Source organism: Salvelinus sp. IW2-2015, linkage group LG8 (genome assembly GCF_002910315.2).
Source record: "Salvelinus sp. IW2-2015 linkage group LG8, ASM291031v2, whole genome shotgun sequence".
Lineage (NCBI taxonomy): Eukaryota > Metazoa > Chordata > Actinopteri > Salmoniformes > Salmonidae > Salvelinus > Salvelinus sp. IW2-2015.
Window position 1 is genome coordinate 45,611,207 of NC_036848.1, and position 20,734 is coordinate 45,631,940.

The 20,734-nt window shown below is 42.5% G+C and overlaps 1 protein-coding gene across 2 annotated transcripts in view; it reads right to left on the reverse strand.

Annotated features, from left to right (window-relative positions):
- desi2 (desumoylating isopeptidase 2) overlaps positions 1-20,734 on the reverse strand; it is a 50,822-nt gene that overhangs the window by 10,473 nt on the left and 19,615 nt on the right. For both annotated transcript variants that reach the window (XM_023993550.3, XM_023993551.3), the window contains exons 2-3: positions 13,348-13,420; positions 11,273-11,366 (exon numbers count right to left, since the gene is read on the reverse strand). In XM_023993550.3, coding sequence (XP_023849318.1) covers positions 11,273-11,366; positions 13,348-13,420 — 167 coding nt within the window. The remainder of the gene's footprint in view (positions 1-11,272; positions 11,367-13,347; positions 13,421-20,734) is intronic.

Genomic DNA, 20,734 nt, shown 5'->3' on the forward strand with positions numbered 1-20,734 from the left:
AGTGCTGTGACATGTCAGTACAACAACTTACTGCAGTTTGGAGGAAGGATACCTTGACCTGTCGAATTCTATTCACCTCTTCTGTGTGGGATATGTGTTCCTACCTTGTCTGCGGGAAAATCTGCAGCATTTTCAGAGAGTTGGAATAATCACCCTTTAAGGTGAACCTGACACCTCAACAGCTGTGGCATATTGGAATGCTCCAAACACCTGTGCACATTTGTTTTTGCCTTAGCACTACACAGCTGATTCAAATGATCAAGTCATCATCAAGCGGTATTTATGTCTAATAACGACATCTCCTATTGTTTGTCCTCATGTGTCTGTTTTTCAGCATAAAGTACTCTGTAACCACTTAGTGTGGATACCAGGTGAGACCACACACAATAACAGTCTCTCTCTCCCCCCCCCTTCACTTCATCCCCTTCTCCCTAAATCCTTTAGGTTATATCAGCTGTGTTGGTAAACCCTTCCCGCATCTGAACTGGCTGATACAGAGGGCACAGCATGATCATAGGTAGGAGGTCACTTGGTCGGGTCAACAGGAAGTATTATTAAAGAGATGCTTTACATTGAAATACAGTGATGTAGTAGTCCCAGAGTTAATGATCCAAGGTCAGTTTTGCATTTCACCTCCTGATGATTATGATGACTGACCGTGTTAGAATAAAAAAAAAGGCTTAATCATGCTCTCTCTCTATCCATCTGTCAGGTATGTTTTGATATGAGAGAGGAAGCCAGTCCCGTCATTGCCACCAGTTGGCCCGAAGGTTAGGAGACACCGCTAGAGACACTAATCTGAAAACAAGGCTCCCTAAATTCTATCAGCACATCGAATGTGCGACCCGGGCGGGGAAAATTCTGGATCATTGCTACTCTAACTTCCACGACGCATACAAAGCCATCCCTCGCCCTCCATAAAGGAAAATCTGACCACGGCTCCATTTTGTTGCTCCCAGCCTATAGACAGAAACTAAAACAGGAAACGCCCGTGCTCAGGTCTGTTTAACGCTGGTCCGACCAATTTGATTCCACACTTCAAGATTGTGGACTGGGATATGTTCCGGATAGCGTCGAACAACAACATTGATGCATACGCTGATTCGGTGAGCGAGTTTATTAGCAAGTGCATCGGTGATGTTGTGCCAACAGCGACTATTAAAACCTTCCCCAATCAGAAACCGTGGATTGATGGCAGCAGTCGCGCAAACCACTGCTTTTAATCAGGGCAAGGCGACCGGAAACATGACCGAATATAAAAAAATGTGTAGTTATTCCCTCTGCAAGGTAATCAAACAAGCTCAGCGTCAGTATAGACAAAACAGAATCGCATTTCAACGGCTCAGACACAAGAGGAAGTGGCAGGGTCTACAGTCAATCACGGATTACAAAAAGAAAACCAGCCCCGTTGCGGACCCAGATGTCCTGCTCCCAGACAAACTAAACAACTTCTTCGCCCGCTTTGAGGACAATACAGTGCCACCGACACAGCCCGCTACCAAAACCTGAGGGCTCTCCTTCACCGCAGCCAACGTGAGTAAAACATTTAAACGTGTTAACCCTCGCAAGGCCCGCCGGCCCAGACGACATCCCTAGCTGCACAGACCAGCTAGCTGGTGCGTTTAAGGACATATTCAATCAATCCCTATCCCAGTCTGCTGTTCCCACATGCTTCAAGAGGGCCACCATTGTTCCTGTTCCCAAGAAAGCTAAGGTAACTGAGCTAAACGACTATCGCCCCGTAGCACTCACTTCCGTCATCATGAAGTGCTTTGAGAGACTAGTCAAGGACCATATCACCTCCACCCTACCTGACACCCTAGACCCACTCCAATTTGCTTACCACCCCAATAGGTCCACAGACGACGCAATCGCAATCACACTGCCCTAACACATCTGGACAAGAGGAATACAGCTCAGCATTTAACACCACAGTACCCTCCAAACTCATCATTAAGCTCGAGACCCTGGGTCTCGACCCCGCCCTGTGCAACTCGGTCCTGGACTTCCTGACGGGCCGCCCCCCAGGTGGCGAGGGTAGGGAACAACATCTCCACCCCGCTGATCCGCAACACTGGGGCCCCACAAGGGTGCGTTCTCAGTCCTCTCCTGTACTCCCTGTTCCCCCATGACTGCGTGGCCATGCACGCCTCCAACTCAATCATCAAGTTTGCAGACGACACTAAATGGTAGGCTTGATGACCAACAACGACAAGACGGCCTACAGGGAGGAGCTGAGGGCCCTCGGAGAGTGATGTCAGGAAAACAACCCCACACTCAACATCAACAAAACAGAAGGAGATGATCGTGGACTTCAGGAAACAGCAGAGGGAGCACCCCCTATCCACATCGACGGGACAGTAGTGGAGAAGGTGGAAAGTTTTAAGTTCCTCGGCGTAGACATCATGGACAAACTGAAATGGTCCACCCACACAGACAGCATGGTGAAGAAGGCGCAACAGCGCCTCTCCAACCTCAGGAGGCTGAAGAAATTTGTCTTGGCACCAAAAACGCTCAAACTTTTAGAGATGCACAATCGAGAGCATCCTGTCGGGCTTTATCAGTGCCTGGTACGGCAACTGCTCCGCCCACAACCGCAAGGCTCTCCAGAGGGTAGTGAGGTCTGCACAATGCATCACCGGGGGCAAACTACCTGCCCTCCAAGACACCTACACCACCCGATGTCACAGGAAGGCCAAAAAGATAATCAAGGACAACAACCACCTGAGCCACTGCCTGGTCACCCCGCTATCATCCAGAAGTCGAGGTCAGTACAGGTTAGAGGTCGACCGATTATGATTTTTCAACGCTGATACCGATTATTGGAGGACCAAAAAAAGCAGATGCCGATTAAATTAATTATTTTTTATATATTTTTTTTTAAATTATATATATATATATATATTTTTTTTTTTTATTAAATCGGCCAATTTTTTGTTGTTGTTGTAATAATGACAATTACAACAATACTGAATGAACACTTATTTATTATTATTTATTTATTTATTTGTATTTAAATTTCCCCCCCTTTTCTCCCCAATTTTCGTGGTATCCAATCGCTAGTAATTACTATCTTGTCTCATCGCTACAACTCCCGTACGGGCTCGGGAGAGACGAAGGTCGAAAGCCATGCGTCCTCCGAAGCACAACCCAAACAAGCCGCACTGCTTCTTAACACAGCGCGCCTCCAACCCGGAAGCCAGCCGCACCAATGTGTCGGAGGAAACACCGTGCACCTGGCCCCCTCGGTTAGCGCGCACTGCGCCCGGCCCGCCACAGGAGTCGCTGGAGCGCGATGAGACAAGGATATCCCTACCGGCCAAACCCTCCCTAACCCGGACGACGCTAGGCCAATTGTGCGTCGCCCCACGGACCTTCCGGTCGCGGCTGGCTGCGACAGAGCCTGGGCGCGAACCCAGAGACTCTGGTGGCGCAGCTAGCGCTGCGATGCAGTGCCCTAGACTAGACCACTTATTTTAACTTAATCAATAAAATTAATTTTGCCTCAAATAAATAATGAAACATGTTCAATTTGGTTTAAATAATGCAAAAACAAAGTGTTGGAGAAGAAAGTAAAAGTGCAATATGTGCCATGCAATATGTGCCATGTAAGAAAGCTAACGTTTAAGTTCCTTGCTCAGAACATGAGAACATATGAAAGCTGGTGGTTCCTTTTAACATGAGTCTTCAATATTCCCAGGTAAGAAGTTTTAGGTTGTAGTTATTATATGAATTATAGGACTATTTCTCTCTATACGATTTGTATTTCATATACCTTTGACTATTGGATGTTCTTATAGGCACTTTAGTATTGCCAGTGTAACAGTATAGCTTCCATCCCTCTCCTCACCGCTACCTGGGCTCGAACCAGGAACACATCGACAACAGCCACCCTCGAAGCAGCGTTACCCATGCAGAGCAAGGGGAATAACTACTCCAAGTCTCAGAGCGAGTGACGTTTGAAATGCTATTAGCGCGCACCCCGCTAATTAGCTAGCCATTTCACATCCGTTACACCAGCCTAATCTCGGGAGTTGATAGGCTTGAATTCATAAACAGCAGAGCTGCTGGCAAAACGCAGGATAGTGCTGTTTCAATGAATGCTTACGAGCCTGCTGGTGCCCACCATCGCTCAGTCAGACTGCTCTATCAAATCATAGACTTAATTATAACATAAAAACACACAGAAATACGAGCCTTTGGTCATTAATATGGTCGAATCCGGAAACTATCATCTCGAAAACAAAACGTTTATTCTTTCAGTGAAATACGGAACCGTTCCGTATTTTATCTAACGGGTGGCATCCATCAGTCTAAATAGTCCTGTTACATTGCACAACCTTCAATGTTATGTCATAATTACGTAGAATTCTGGCAAATTAGTTCGCAACGAGCCAGGCGGCCCAAACTGTTGCATATACCCTGACTCTGCGTGCAATGAACGCAAGAGAAGTGACACAATTTCACCTGGTTAATATTGCCTGCTAACCTGGATTTCTTTTAGCTAAATATGCAGGTTTAAAAATATATACTTCTGTGTATTGATTTTATGAAAAGCATTGATGTTTATGGTTAGGTACACATTGGAGCAACGACAGTCCTTTTTCGCGAATGCGCACTGCATCAATTATATGCAACGCAGGACACGCTAGATAAACTAGTAATATCATCAACCATGTGTAGTTATAACTAGTGATTATGATTGATTGATTGTTTTTTATAAGATAAGTTTAATGCTAGCTAGCAACTTACCTTGGCTTCTTACTGCATTCGCGTAACAGGCGGGCTCCTCGTGAAGGCAGGTGGTTAGAGCGTTGGACTAGTTAACCGTAAGGTTGCAAGATCGAATCCCTGAGCTGACAAGGTAAAAATCTGTCGTTCTGCCCCCAAACAAGGCAGTTAACCCACCGTTCCTAGGCCATCATTGAAAATAAGAATGTGTTCTTAACTGACTTGCCTAGTTTTTTTTTTTTAAAGAAGGGGGGGGGGGGCAAAATCGGCGTCCAAAACTACCGATTTCCGATTGTTAGGAAAACTGGAAATCGGACCTAATTAATCGGCCATTCCGATTAATCGGTCGACCTCTAGTACAGGTGCATCAAAGCTGGGACCGAGAGACTGAAAAACAGCTTCTATCTCAAGGCCATCAGACTGTTAAACAGCCATCACTAACATTGAGTGGCTGCTGCCAACATACTGACTCAAATCTCTAGCCACTTTTAATAATTAAAAATTGGATGTAATAAATGTATCACTAGTCACTTTAAACAATGCCACTTTATATAGTAGAAAGAGGAGGAAGGGAAGCGCTACTAAGGTACACTATAGTATATTTTGGTAGATAGAAGGTGCTCTTTGGTAAAAGGTGTAAATTGGTCATCAAAAAGAAAGGAGGACCAAGGCACTCTTCATATAATTAATTAAAATGCCTTCGTACTCCCTGACGAAGGCCATGCAGCCGAAACACGTCGGTTTTTAAACAACTTTGTTTCTATTGAACATGCCATACTAATAAAAGGCATTTTAATTAATTATATGAAGAGTGCCTTGGTCCTCCTTTCTTTTTAATGCCACTTTATATGTTTACATAGCCTACATTACTCATCTCATATGTATATACTGTACTCTATACCATCTACTGCATCTTGCCTATGCCGTTTGGCCATCGCTCATCCATATACTTACATGTACATATTCTTATTAATTCCTTTACACGTGTGTGTATCAGGTAGTTGTTGTGAAATTGTTAGATTACTTGTTAGATATTACTGCATGGTCGGAACTAGAAGCACAAGCATTTCGCTACACTCGCATTAACGTCTGCTAACCATGTGTATGTGACCAATAAAATTTGATTTGATTAATTGTGATGAACTGAGAGAATTAGGGTAGCACTGTAATTCATTAATAATATGCTGTCTGCCTCTGTTCTTAACTCTTTCCCATTTCACATTCTCCACTGGTTGAAATTAAGTATCTCATTGAAATACTATCCTGTGTTCTCAGATTAATGCAGATGAAGGGAGTTAGATGCAGTGTTTTTCCGAATGTATATATGAATTATAAATCAGCCTTTACTTAAATCATGTTTCTAGTCTATTGCATAGTTACAATGTGTAATCATTGATGTCCCAGGAGCGGTAAACACTGTTGAAGTGTATAATTGTAATACATACATGCAGACACAGCATCATTCAAAGAATGGAGTTTGATACACTTGGTATTGGATATGACTGAAAAAGAATGTCTTTCAGAGATTCATACCTGAACTGCACTTTTATTTGCCAAGGAAAAGTACATGATCAGTGAATATATTCAATGTACAGGCTACAATGTGGGGGATCTCATGTGTGGTAATAACTACAGTACATGTATATAGGACTTGCATCCTTGGCACAATAGAGTTATTATATTCTACTCTATCCATAGGCTTCATTAATGCATTTCAGACTTGAAGTTGATACAACAACTATGATAGCTGAGGTTCATAGGTTCTGAACTAATATTCTTAACAATCTAACGTTTTAGGGCCCATACACAGATCGGCTACATACTGTAGCTAGCTACACATCCATAGGCATACAGTTATTTTTTATCCTCCACTACACAATTAGCAAGTAAATAGTTATCTAGCTAGCTATGTTACTTCAGCTGCATTGCACGGCAAGGCAAACTTACACAATTGTACATTAAATTTGCAGTAAATGCTTTAGCTAGATAGATTCTTTACATCTACTGTTTCCCAAGACGACAGCCTGGTTTGCTAGTTCTCTCAGGAGTCCCTAAAACATTAAACAACACGAATTACAATGTCATACTCATGTCATAACACCAGCTAGCTAGTTGGCTAATGTTAGCTAGTCAGCTAACTTGCTAAATAGCAATTTTCGTTAAATTAACTTCATGACAAAAAGAATATGCACAATCGTTTCTCTACATTCACTAACATATTCCTCTAAATTGCAAATGTTTTGCTTGACTCGTTATGACATTATAATTACTTACATTTGCTTCCACCGCAATGTTGTCAGCCATCTTTGCTGAAGAAAGTCACCAGGGACGGGTGACTCGCGTTAAATTCATCATTGAAACCACTCAATATGATTGGGCATATAAAAACCTTGGGACCCAAGTGTATAATGAGTGCCAAAACTCCCCCTTGTGGTGGTCTGGAGCAATGAAGCCGTGACGCTGGGTACCTCTAAGTCCCGCGGTGTAAGCTCGCAACGTTTAAAGGAGGAACCACTGTACTTACATATCCCAACCAGAAGTCATGGATTGCAGGCAACATCCGCATCGAGCTAAAGGCTAGAGCTGCCTCTTACAAGGAGTGGGACACTAATCCGGACGCTTATAAGAAATCCCGCTATGCACTCAGACGAACCATCATAAAAGCAAAGTGTCAATACAGGATTAAGACTGAATCCTACTACACCGGCTCTGATGCTCGTCGGATGTGGCAGGGCTTGAAAACTATTACGGACTACAAAGGGAAACCCTGACGCGAGCTGCCCAGTGAAGGGAGCCTACCAGACGAGCTAAACGCCTTTTATGCTCGCTTCGAGGCAAGCAACACTGAAGCATGCACAAGAGCACCAGCAGTTCTGGACGGTAGGTGATATGACCAAGACCTTTATACAGGTCAACATTCACAAAGCCGCGGGGCCAGGCGGATTACCAGGACGTGTACTCATTAACATTTTCAACCTCTCCCTGACTGAGTCTGTAATACCTACGTTTCAAGCAGACCACCATAGTCCCTGTGCCCAAGGAAGCGAAGGTAACCTGCCGAAATGATTACCTCCCCGTAGCACTCACGTCGGTCGCCATGAAGTGCTTTGAAAGGCTGGTCATGGCTCACATCAATAGCATCCTCCCGGATACCATAGACCCACTCCAATTCGCATACTGACCCAACAGATCCAGATGACGCAATCTCAATCGCATTCCACACTGCCATTTTCTTTTCTTTTTTGAACCTTTATTTCAACAAGGAACACAGCCTGAGACCAAGGTCTCTTTTACAGCTGGGCCCTGCGTAGACATGTTTACACATACAGTTTAGGTACAATTATTAAGATTAAGAAACTACACAAGACAAACAAAACGATCAGAGGTAACACAAAAAAAATACAGCAACAGATTACATTTACACATACGGGAATAACCTAACAGCACAAGAACTTGCATTACCCGAAACAGTTACAAGCAATATAAAAATAAAAATAAAAATGGGCAAGGGGGACAAGAGTCTCAAGTTTAAGTTTAGTCTGCAGGCTATTCCATAGGCAAGGCGCGTAACAGGAAAAGGCAACCATTCCCAACTCTGTGGAAATCACATGGGCCTCAAGTGTAATCCATGCTTGAGACCTGGTTTTAGGAATTCTAATTCTAATATTGATGAGTGATGATAAATAAGAAGGTAGCTTATTCAGAAGTGCTTTATAGACAAACACGAGAGCATGTTGTTCTCGTCTCATGGACAGCGAAATCCAACCCACATTTTGATAAAAAACACAATGGTGAGTTCTGTAGCTAGCACCCGTAATAAACCTAAGTGCGCAATGATAAGTAGCATCCAGCGATTTAAGTGTTGATGCCGTAGCATGCATGTAAATAATATCCCCATAATCTATAACAGACATAAAAGTAGCTTGCACAATTTGTCTTCTATTTGTAGAGGACAAACATGTCCTGTTTCTATAGAGGAAGCATAGCTTGATTTTTAGCCGTTTACAAAGTTCGTCAATATGCATTTTAAAAGACAGTTAATCATCCAACCATATCTCTAAGTATTTATATGCAGAGACCTGATTAATTTGAGAACCATCTAAGCTTGTAAGTGCAAGTGTATTTTCAACCAACTTTTTGAACCTTTTAAAAATCATAAAATGTGTTTTCTTTGCATTTAAAACAAGTTTCAGCTATATAAAATACCCTTGTAATATCTTAAAATCTGTCTCCAATAATGATAATGCTTGGTCAGCCGATGAAGCGATAGAGTACATGACAGTGTCATAAGCATATAAATGAATTTGACACTTTCTTATCTCATCACCGATATTGTTTATGTAGAGAGTGAACAGTAATGGACTAAGTATAGAACCTTGTGGGACACCTTTAACCAACTCCAATGGCTCCGACTGGATGCTGTCGACTCTAACAGCCTGACTTCTATCCTTTAGATAGTCATTTCCCACCTGGACAAAGGGAACACCTATGTGAGAATGCTGTTCATTGACTACAGTTCAGCGTTCAACACCATAATGCCCACAAAGCTCATCACTAAGCTAAGGAACCAGGGACTAAACACCTCCCTCTGCAACTGGATCCTGGACTTCTTGACGGACCGACCCCAGGTGCTATGGGTAGGCAACAACACGTCTGCCACACTGTTCCTCAACACTGGGGCCCCTCAGGGGTGTGTACTTAGTCCCCTCCTGTACTCCTTGTTCACCCACAACTGCATGGCCAAACAACTCTAACACCATCATTAAGTTTTCTGACGACACAACAGTGGTAGGCCTGATCACCGACAACGATGAGACAGCCTATAGGGAGGTCAGAGACCTGGCAGTGTGGTGCCAGGACAACAACCTCTCCCTCAATGTGAGCAAGACAAAAGGAGCTGATTGTGGACTACAGGAAAAGGCGGGCCGAACAGGCCCCCATTAATATCGACAGGGCTGTAGTGGAGCGGTTCGAGAGTTAAGTTCCTTGGTGTCCACATCACCAACAAACTATCATGGTCTAAACACACCAAGACAGTCGTGAAGCGGGCACGACAACACCTTTTCCCCCCCTCAGGAGACTGAAAAGATTTGGCATGGGTCTTCAGATCCTCAAAAAGTTATACAGCTGCAACATCGAGAGCATCCTGACTGGTTGCATCACTGCCTGGTATGGCAACTGCTCGGGATCTGACCATAAGGCGCTACAGAGGGTAGTGCGTATGGCCCAGTACATCACTGGGGCCAAGCTTGCTGCCATACAGGACCAATATAACAGGCGGTGTCAGAGGAAAGCCCAAAAAATTGTCAGAGACTCCAGTCACCCAAGTCATAGACTGTTTTCTCTGCTACCGCACAGCAAGCGGTACCAGGGTGCTAAGTCTAGGACCAAAAGGCTCCTTAACAGCTTCTACCCCCAAGCCATAAGACTGCTGAACAATTAATCAAATGGCCACCGGACTATTTACATTGATCCCCCCCATTGGTTTTGTACACTGCTGCTACTCACTGTTTATTATCTATGCATAGTCACTTCACCCCTACCTACATGTACAAATGACCTCTAACCTGTACCCCCGCACATTGGCTCAGTACCGGTACCTCCTGTATATAGCCTCGTTATTGTTATTTTATTGTGTTACTTTTTATTATTTTTTACTTTCGTTTATTTGGTAAATATTTTCTTAACTCTTCTTGAACTGCACTGTTGGTTAAGGGCTTGTAAGTAAGCATTTCATGGTAAGGTCTACACTTGTATTCGGCTCATGTGACAAATAAAGCCTAATTTATGCAAACAAGCTACAGAGTCCCACCCACAGACTTAACCAGGCATGCACACACAATCAAAAGTAGCCAGACACCAACTTGGGGCTTGCATGAATGCATGTGCAATGACACGCTGTAGAAACACCCCAACTCCCCCACACACACACGTTCTTCTGTACTCTTATACAGGCAAGTGTATTCATAACATTCTATGTCAGTCCAGCTGGGATTTTCCTCTTCTTCCTCCTCCATCACTATCATTGTAACAGTGTGCTTCATTGAACATAGCTGTAAAGGCTCGACACTTCAACACGGCAGAGTGTCCTTTACAAGGCAGTAAATAATGATAACCATTTTAGGGAGCATTATTGTCACAAAATGATTGCAAGATAAAGACAAGAAATTGGCCATGAAGGTGGTCTCCACAACAATTGAAGAAAAGAAAAAAACTGTCAGTAACCATTAGCTATTCATGTGATCCTCAGTGTCGCTTGAAGCAGAAATTCTATGTGACTTCACGGTATTCTCGTGATCCTATGTTCCGCTTTAAACAGAAAAAATTAACTTTACCAATATGAATAGAAATGACCAGTTTTCAGAATCCATCACAAGCAGTGAAGAAAGAACACATGTCAGCAACAGTACTGGTTCCACTTCAAACAGGTTTAAGGATGTTCTCATGTTTTAGCTCAAGTATTTGGCAACTAACCATGCCTTGTTTTTCGATATACAGTGAGAAAACCCTAAGTGCCCTTGATTTAAGCCATGATACTCACTTGAATTTGAATGTCTCCCCGAGTTCTGTGGCATCCCCTGGCGTTATCTCGAATATCCCTGAAAATGGATATGGGTGTCCTCCATAGGCAAACTCTGAAAGGTCAGGCCACTGATCAGATCACACAGAAGAAGTCAAACACACTATACAAAGATTCATAGCACATAACAGTAGTACTAGTAGCGGTTGGTGGGAAATTAACAGGGCTGTGGGGTGGTGTTACTGTGTTGAGGTAAGTGTGGAGATGAGTGTGGGGCGGGTGGGGGTGGTGTTGCTCTGTTTGAGGTGAGTGTGGACCAGTGATCAAATCTAACTATTGGTCGCACACAAATATTTAGCAGATGTTATTGCGGTGTAGCGAAATGCTTGTGTTCCTAGCTCCAGCAGTGCAGTAATATCTAACAATATACAACAACATATACAGATCTAAAAGTAAAATAATGGAATTGCTGTGTTTGAGGTGAGTGTAGGGCGGGTGGGGTAGTATTGTAGTCTGTTGTGATGGGCTGAGGCAGTCTGAGGAAGCCAAGTCGCAGACGCGGTAGGTATTTCTAGCTCTATCAGTCCGTGTCTAGCTCTATCAGTCCGTGTCTAGCTCTATCAGTCCGTGTCTAGCTCTATCAGTCCGTGTCTAGCTCTATCAGTCCGTGTCTAGCTCTATCAGTCCGTCTAGCTCCCAGCTCCACGATGAATGCAGCGGATGGGGATCTCCAAAACCCTGTTCCCACCCCTCTGATGTACTCATCCAGCCTGCTACTAACTCCTGATCTGAACGCTTGTGCTGAATTACAATAACTCATGCACTTTCTCCATGAATGACATAGATACACACAGCACATCCATTTTACAGAATGTATAAACAGTGTCAGTTTTGGCAAACTCACACACTCATAAAGACAGACACACAGTAAATAATTGCCAGCTTGCGCTGCTCATAAAGTAATGTAATAGGCAATAATTATGTGCCTAATCCACACCATCTGTTGCTGGGATTGTCAGTCTCCCTGAATCAGCTCAATTAAGGGTAAACAAGCCAGGCATTAGAAATACCCAGGTTCATCCTACCATGCAACTGAAGGGGTTGCCATGAGGATATATTTCAACTCAGAGCTTTCTTTTAAAATGTATAGATGAAAGCAGCTTTTAATAGGCTGAGCTGTGAGGTTGAAACCACAGGCGAGACGCTGATTTAACAGATTGAACCACCAGTGTTTTTAACTAAAATAACACTTCCAGTTCTCCTTCTTGATCAATAAAGCACTGGCTGCTGAACACATCCTGGCTGAAGGCCAATCCTCCAAGATACAGGCTAGACAGAGCAACTGGGAGGCTGATTCTAGAATAAAGCGGTTTTAAAAAGATAGACTCAGAGATATGACAGACGCAGACAGTAAACCAGGTGGTCAATTTCCGCAAGAAGTAAGAGTGAAACGTGAAGCTCAACTTCTCTGCGATTTTGGTGCCCTGGCTACCACGATGTAACACCTTGAAACGAACGTGGGCAAATGGGCAGATTCTGTGTGTGACAGCAGTCTTGAATCTTGCTAATCTCAATATCTGCAGTGCAGCTCATAGGAATGTAATTTAGCTGGGTCTACTTTTTTAATTAGAGGAAGAACCCATTTGATCCTGAAAAACAAACAGCCAGAAACAATAAAATGCCAAAAGTGTGTGTCTGGTTTGTAGTGAAGCTGGTAATTAGCTAACAAAGATTCCTCCGGTTGGGTTGATGTGGCTTGTATTTTGGGGGGGGGGGGGGGGGGGGKTCTGAGACGTGTAGGCATTATGAGTAAAGACGAGTTAGCAGCTACAACAATTTGAAACTCTTCTTACAAGTTTATACTTCCATCCTTATTTTAATTCTACCACCATCTGTTACAGTCCTGATGTCAGGTACTAATAGTACCATAGTATCGGACTCAAAGCCCTCTACTTGACGAGGCCTTGCAGACAGAGGAGTTCTACCCAGCAGCACCTGACAGCCCAGCAGTTCAATGGAGTGCCTGGTTGTGTGGTTGAGCTTTGGTCAGTCAGCCCCACCCAGGGCTGTTATCATAGCAGCGGAGGTTTCCTTACCTCTACCGTAGATCTCGATCCCTGAGTGAAAGACGCCAATTCCCAGATTGGTGGTGAACTCGTTGATCCAGTACTGAAAGAAAACCGAAACACCCGTGATCATTACGACTGCCTCCAGACGAAAAGTATGAGTAATATACAGATACACAGGGGACTCTTTCAAATGATTACTACAGGTTAACAGGTGGTGTGAATGAAACATGTAAAAGTCACTTTTCTATAAAAGGACAGTGTGTGGAAAACACAAGCTTGACAGTCTGAACAGTGAGCAAAAGACTAATCATCTGTTGCAAGATGATGTGCATTCTCGCTCTATTCAATAATGATACATGTATGCATTTGATAATGATAGGTTGATAGACCCTGTATGATGTGGATGACATATTCATCATACCAATTCTATATTACAGTCTAACATTGCTTGTTCAGATACTTCTTAATTTCCTTATTTTTCTGGATTATGTGTGGTGTTTTTATTTTATTTTTTATTGCTAGGTATTACTGCACAGTTGGAGCTAGAAACAAGCATTTCGCTGCACCTGCGATAACATCTGCAAATTGTGTACGTGACCATAAACTGATTTTATTTCGATTTTTTAATTGGCATCTGGCGCCCCCGTGTTCTCATCAGCCAGGTCCCCAGTGCTACTACTGCTCCGAGTTGATGGAGAGAGCCATCAGTAAGAGATCTAGTGTCATTATCTAAGGAGGTTGAAGGCTCTGTTCTACTGAATGAAACACCACTTTATTAGGCCTCACAGGGCTCTGATGTGCCAGCAAACAGGGAAGTCTAAGATGGAGCATGTTAATGATCGTTAACTCTAACGGAGTTCCACATGCCCTCAGTGTGCTGAGAGAGACAACTGGAGGAGAAGCAGAAGATAGATGTTATCTCCCTCGTAATTTGTTTTGAATAGGACATTTCTGGGCTATTTTAGTTTAATGTAAGGTTAAACAGTACGCGTTAGGCTATAGCCCTAACTTCATGTTCTCAATCCACTTATTCTAAATGAAAGACAAGACAACAATAAATCACTGCCCAACAGCACACAATCGGCGAGCATAGTTTTCTATGAACTAAAATCCTCCTTCTCTGGTCGATGCCCCAGAGTCCCATGCAGTCAGTCTACATAGCTGACATTGTTCAGAGCTCAAACTGAGATGTGTTGGGGAAATGTCAAATATGAAAGGTTACATCTGGACCATCAGTCCTTCCACTGCACAAAGCAGTCTCTCAGATCTGACATACAGACAGGAGCGCTTCATAGACGACTGACTCCGAGCCAAAATTGGAAAACCAATGTGCCAGTGACCTAATAAAGCGTCTGCATACTAGGTTTGGTTTGCTCCTAGCAGACCTCTACTGGGCGAAGTGAACATCTGTTCCACGGATACTTCCTTAAAAAGTCCACTTGAAAAACAAGAAAAAAGGTGCAATAGTACCGTTTGTCCCTCTTGAGACGCTGTAACCAGGATGAAAATAGTCAATTAATCCAAGATAAAATAATAAAACATTTGAGTTATATGATTATGCCAAGGTCTTAGTCGCGCAATTTTACATCTAGCTAATATGTTTGGTGCAGTATTTCTCAAGTGAAACATTTGTATGAAAACAGGTCTCTCGTTGAATGACAACAAACACTTCATTGAAGAATCCCTACTGTTGACCAATTGCCGACGAAGGAGAGTTGACTTCGGCTACCGAACTTCAGCTTGCCTCAGGGGAAAATGTGCGCACGAACAGGCGAAAACCTTGACGAAGACCAAAACGTCACAAAAGGTTATCATAAAATACATTGAGTATACAAGACATGAAGAACCTGCTCTTTCGATGACGAACTGACAAGATGAATCCAGGTGAAAGCTATAATCCCTTACTGATGACACTTGTTACATCCACTTCAAATCAGTGAAGATGAAGGGGAGGATACAGGTTAAAGAAGGATTTTTAAGTCTTGAGACAATTGAGACATGGATTGTGTGCCATGGGCAAGACAAAATATTTAAGTGCCTTTGAACAGGGTATGGTGGTACTTGCCAGGTCAACAGTTTCCTGTGTGTTTCAAGAATGGTCCACCACCCAAAAGACATCCAGCCAATTTACACAACTGTGGGAGGCATTGGAGTCAACATGGGCCAGCATCCCTGCGGAACACTTGACACCTTGTAAAAGACATGTCCAGACGAATTGAGGCTGTTCTGAGTGCAAAGGGGTGCAACTCAATACTAGGAAGGTGTTCCTAATGTTCTGCATACTCAGTGTATGCATGAACTGTTTCGGCTAGGAAGCATGCGGACGCCTTTATCCCCAAGTAACCATGGAAACCAATTGGACTCAAGCACAGACGTGCATAAATGCATAACACCCCCTTCCCAGAAGTCCAAAAGCCTGCTCAGTGCTCATGTCTGCTAATGCGGAAGGACATAGATTAAGTGACAAAAGATCCCTGATTAAAACCTCCTGTGAGCGATGTGGACAGTAATTTGATATACTTCTGGTCGTGCCCGCCCCTGTAGATTAAATACAGACGGATCGTTAGAACTGCCACATCATTATATTGTTGGCAGGCCCGTCTGTGGCATTGCAGTGGATTCAGTCTCACTTTCAGGTCCAAGCCTTTACTCACCTTCAAGTTATTCAAGGTGATGTTCGTTTGTCTATTTGACAGAAAACCCGTAGACTACCGTAATAAGCCTGTATTTTCCCCATTCTTACTCTTGCACACACCCCTGCTAACACACATTGTCATGTCCTTAACTCCTCACACATGTATTTGTCCTTGAGAACTACTATTAGCGCTTATTTATCTTCTGTTATGCATCTGCATACTGTGTCAGGTGTGGGTCTCTGCTGTGGTGTTTTGGGAATTAGCTAAACAGTTGCTAGGCAGACTTTTCCAGTGTGACAGCATGCGTCACAACTCAGAGAGAAGAGAGAGCTTGACAGCTGCTAATTAAATGGCAGCCTCCTGGCTCCCACTTTCACTGCAGTCTCCCAGAAAAAAATATTCATACCGATAGGAAAACTTTTTTATAGCATAATCACACCTCAAAAGAATAACAGGAGCCTCTTTCCTAACAAATAAGGTCTTCAGACGACTCAGACTTTTCGCAAAAATACCCTCGGCTACAGAAATTAATGCAATGTAAACTTGCGAACTTGTCATGCTAGACCACTACCTCCAGAGGAAGCGCACGACACTCGCCCGACAGTTGCCAAACTAAGCAGGGCAGTGTAAACAAAATTGTCTCATTGAGCCAACACTTCTCTAGTATGTTTTTTTTTTATAGCAAAGCAATATTTTTGAAACAGCTGAACTGTACAGACATTTTCCTTTATTGAAATTGTAGGAACCGCATTTTACATTATGAAAATAAAGGTTTACCTCAGCCTAAATATTTTGTTTCATCTTGTTAAGACACTGCGGAACCGGAATTGTCCAGAGCAGATTATGGATAAATACTTTTTTCACCTTATCTGTAAAACACTCAAGACATGTATGTAAAATAATTTTGCCACATTTTTTCAAATAAAATGTTATCTAGAATTAAAAAAAAAAAAATGTCATATCAACAATTCCCTCTGGGCAAGTCTGGAAAATATATCTAATGATAACCACACAAAATTTGGTGAATGCAAATTATTCTGATGCTGAGAAAAAAATTGTTTGCGTGTTGGAAGAGTCTGACTTTCGGGAAATAGCAGTTAAAAGACAAGTACACGGAATTAAGACTACCAAACGTCTATTTAGACCCAATGACCATCTCTTCAAACTAAGTTAACTTCTTCGGGGTAGGGGGCAGCATTTTCACTTTTGGATAAATAGCATGCCAAAATTCAACTGCCTGCTACTCATCCCCAGAAGATAAGATATGCATAGTATTAGTAGATGTGGACAGAAAACACTCTGAAGTTTCTAAAACTGTTTGAATCATGTCTGTGAGAATAACAGAATTTATGTAGCTGGCGAAACCCCGAGGACAAACCATTCAGAATTTTTATTTTTTTGAGGTCACTGTCTTTTCAATGAGTTTATTGGGACACCAGATTTCTAAGGGACTTGTTTGCAGTTCCTACCGCTTCCACTGGATGTCACCAGTCTTTGGAAATTGGTTGAGGTTATTCCTTTGTGTAATGAACAGGTACGGAAATCGTAAATGAGGGTCACTTGAAGTAAATTGTTTGAGAGAGGCACATTACCAAAAAAGTTGCGTCAGTTTGTTTTCTTTTTGTATTGAACACAGATCATCCCGTCTTCAAATTGATCGATTATTAACGTTTAAAAATACCTAACGTTGTATTACAAAAGTAGTTTGAAATATTTTGGTAAAGGTTACATGTAACTTTTGATATATTTTGTAGTGACGTTACGCAAGTTGGAAGCTGTGTTTTTCTGGATGAAACGCGCCAAATAAATTGACATTTTGGATATATATCGACGGAATTAATCGAACAAAAGGACCATTTGTGATGTTTATGGAACATATTGGAGTGCCAACAAAATAATTTCGTCAAAGGTAAGGCATGAATTATATTTTTATTTCTGCGTTTTGTGTCGTGCCTGCAGTGTTGAAATATGCTACTCTTTGTTTACTGCTGTGCTATCATCAGATAATAGCATCTTATGCTTTCGCCGAAAAGCATTATTGAAATCTGACATGTTGGCTGGATTCACAACGAGTGTAACTTAAATTTGGTATCTTACATGTGTGATTTAATAAAGGTTAGATTTTTATATCATTTTATTTGAATATGGCGCTCTGTATTTTCCCTGGCTATTGACCAGGTGGGACGATTGCGTTCCACCTACAACCAGAGAGGTTTAGTAGTCAAGTTTGCAACATTCTCTATGAAATGGGCTTTGAAATTATGTACAATTCAATGTAGCTTTGAAATTATTGATGCATGTCCATTTTATAGTGGCTAAAATCCATACAAAATGTTGATAACAGTAGTATGATAAACTAAAGAAAACATACATTTTCATCAAGTTTGACATGGTTTACTTTTTGAAAATACTAAACTTAAAAATGGACCAAAATACCAACAAATGTACAGGTACAGTTGAAGTCGGAAGATGACATACACCTTAGCCAAATACATTTAAACTCAGTTTTTCACAATTCCTGATATTTAATCCGAGTAAAAATTCCCTGTTTTAGGTCAGTTAGGATCACCACTTTATTTTAAGAATGTGAAATGTCAGAATAATAGGAGAGAGAATTATTTATTTCAGTTTTATTCTTTCATCACATTCCCAGAGGGTCAGAAGTTTACATACACTCAATTAGTATTTGGTAGCATTGCCTTTAAAAATTGTTTACCTTGGGTCAAACATTTCAGGTAGCCTTCCGCAAGCTTCCTACAATAAGTTGGGTGAATTTTGGCCCATTCCTCCTGACAGAGCTGGTGTAACTGAGTCAGGTTTGTAGGCCTCCCTGCTCACACACCCCTTTTCAGTTCTGCCCACAAATGTTCTATGGGTTGAGGTCAGGGCTTTGATGGCCACTCCAATACCTTGACTTTGTTGTCCTTAAGCCATTTTGCCACAACTTTGGAAGTACGCTTGGGGTCATCATCCATTTGGAAGACCCATTTGCGACCAAGCTTTAACTTCCTGACTGATGTCTTGAGATGTTGCTTCAATATATCCACATAATTTTACATCCTCATGATGCCATCTATTTTGTGAAGTGCACCAGTGCCTCCTGCAGCAAAGCACCCCCACAACATCATGCTGCCACCCCCATGCTTCACGGTTGGGTTGGTGTTCTTCGGCTTGCAAGCCTACCCCTTTTTCCTCCAAACATAATGATGGTCATTATGGCCAAACAGTTCTATTTTTGTTTAATCAGACCAGAGGACATTTCTCCAAAAAGTACGATCTTTGTCCCCATGTGCAGTTGCAAACCGTAGTCTGGCTTTTTTATGGCGGTTTTGGAGCAGTGGCTTCTTCCTTGCTGAGCGGCCTTTCAGGTTATGTCGATATAGGACTCGTTTTACTGTGGATGTAGATATTTTTGTACCCGTTTCCTCCAGCATCTTCACAAGGTCCTTTGCTGTTGTTCTGGGATTGATTTGCACTTTTCGCACCAAAGTACGTTCATCTCTAGGAGACAGAAGGTCGCCTCCTTCCTGAGCGGTATGACGGCTGCGTGGTCCCATGGTGTTCATACTTGCGTACTATTGTTTGTACAGATGAATGTGGTACCTTCAGGCGTTTGGAAATTGCTCCCAAGGATGAACCAGACTTGGAGAGGTCTACAATTTTTTTTTCAGGTCTTGGCATCCACAGGTACACCTCCAATTGACTCAAATGATGTCAATTAACCTATCAGAAGCTTCTAAAGCCATGACATCATTTTCTGGAATTTTCCAAGCTGTTTAATGGCACAGTCAACTTAGTGTATGTAAACTTCTGACCCACTGGAATTGTGATACAGTGAATTATAAGTGAAATAATCTGTCTGTAAACAATTGTTGGAAAAATTACTTGTGTCATGCACACAGTAGATGTCCTAATCGACTTGCCAAAACTATCGTTTGTTAACAAGAAATGTGTGGAGTGTTTGGAAAAACTAGTTTTAATGACTCCAACCTAAGTGTATGTAAACTTCCGACTTCAACTGTAGGTGCAAAAACATAATTTCAGCCTTAACCACTAAAAAATCTGCTCGACCAGGTCTGTCCTAAAGGCAGTGTTAAGCTAGGCTAGCCAGGCTATTAAAACGATCACCCATCAGCACCATTACAGCCTTGGCAGCAGCAAAGAGCCCAATTAACTCGGGGAGATCTCTTAAACACAGCTAGGCTGAGTGAGCTGATCCAGCACAGATCAGCGACACACGAGAGATTCCCTGCTACTGATAGAGAAGACACAGCTCATACTGTAGGCCTACATCTGGTGGTGAAGCAAAAGAGAAAATGCATCACTATTTGATTGTGAAATATCAAGGAACCAGCGATATAAGAAATGGTTATAAATCGCCTAGCTAACAGACTGTAGTGGCAAGCCTATTTCTTGCATGTAGCTTTAGGACTGGACACATTGTAACATACATGTGAAAAAGGACTGTTAAAACATACTTAACATCAAGTACTTAGGAACAGTGCATGCAGAGGCTAGCAGTGAACAGTGGTCTATTAAAAGGTTAGCTCTCTTCCCAACCACCCTTGGGTTGCGTTCAGTAGGGCACACCACACCAAACATTTTGTTGGACAAGGTAGTACATTAACGTCATTTAGCAGACGCGCTCATCCAGAGTGAGTGCATACATTCTCATACAGGTCCCCCCATGGGAATCAAACCCTACCAACTGAGCTACACATAGTAGCTCCCCATTTCAAAAAGTTCTCTCCCTAAGGAACACAACCCTGGTCTCTGTG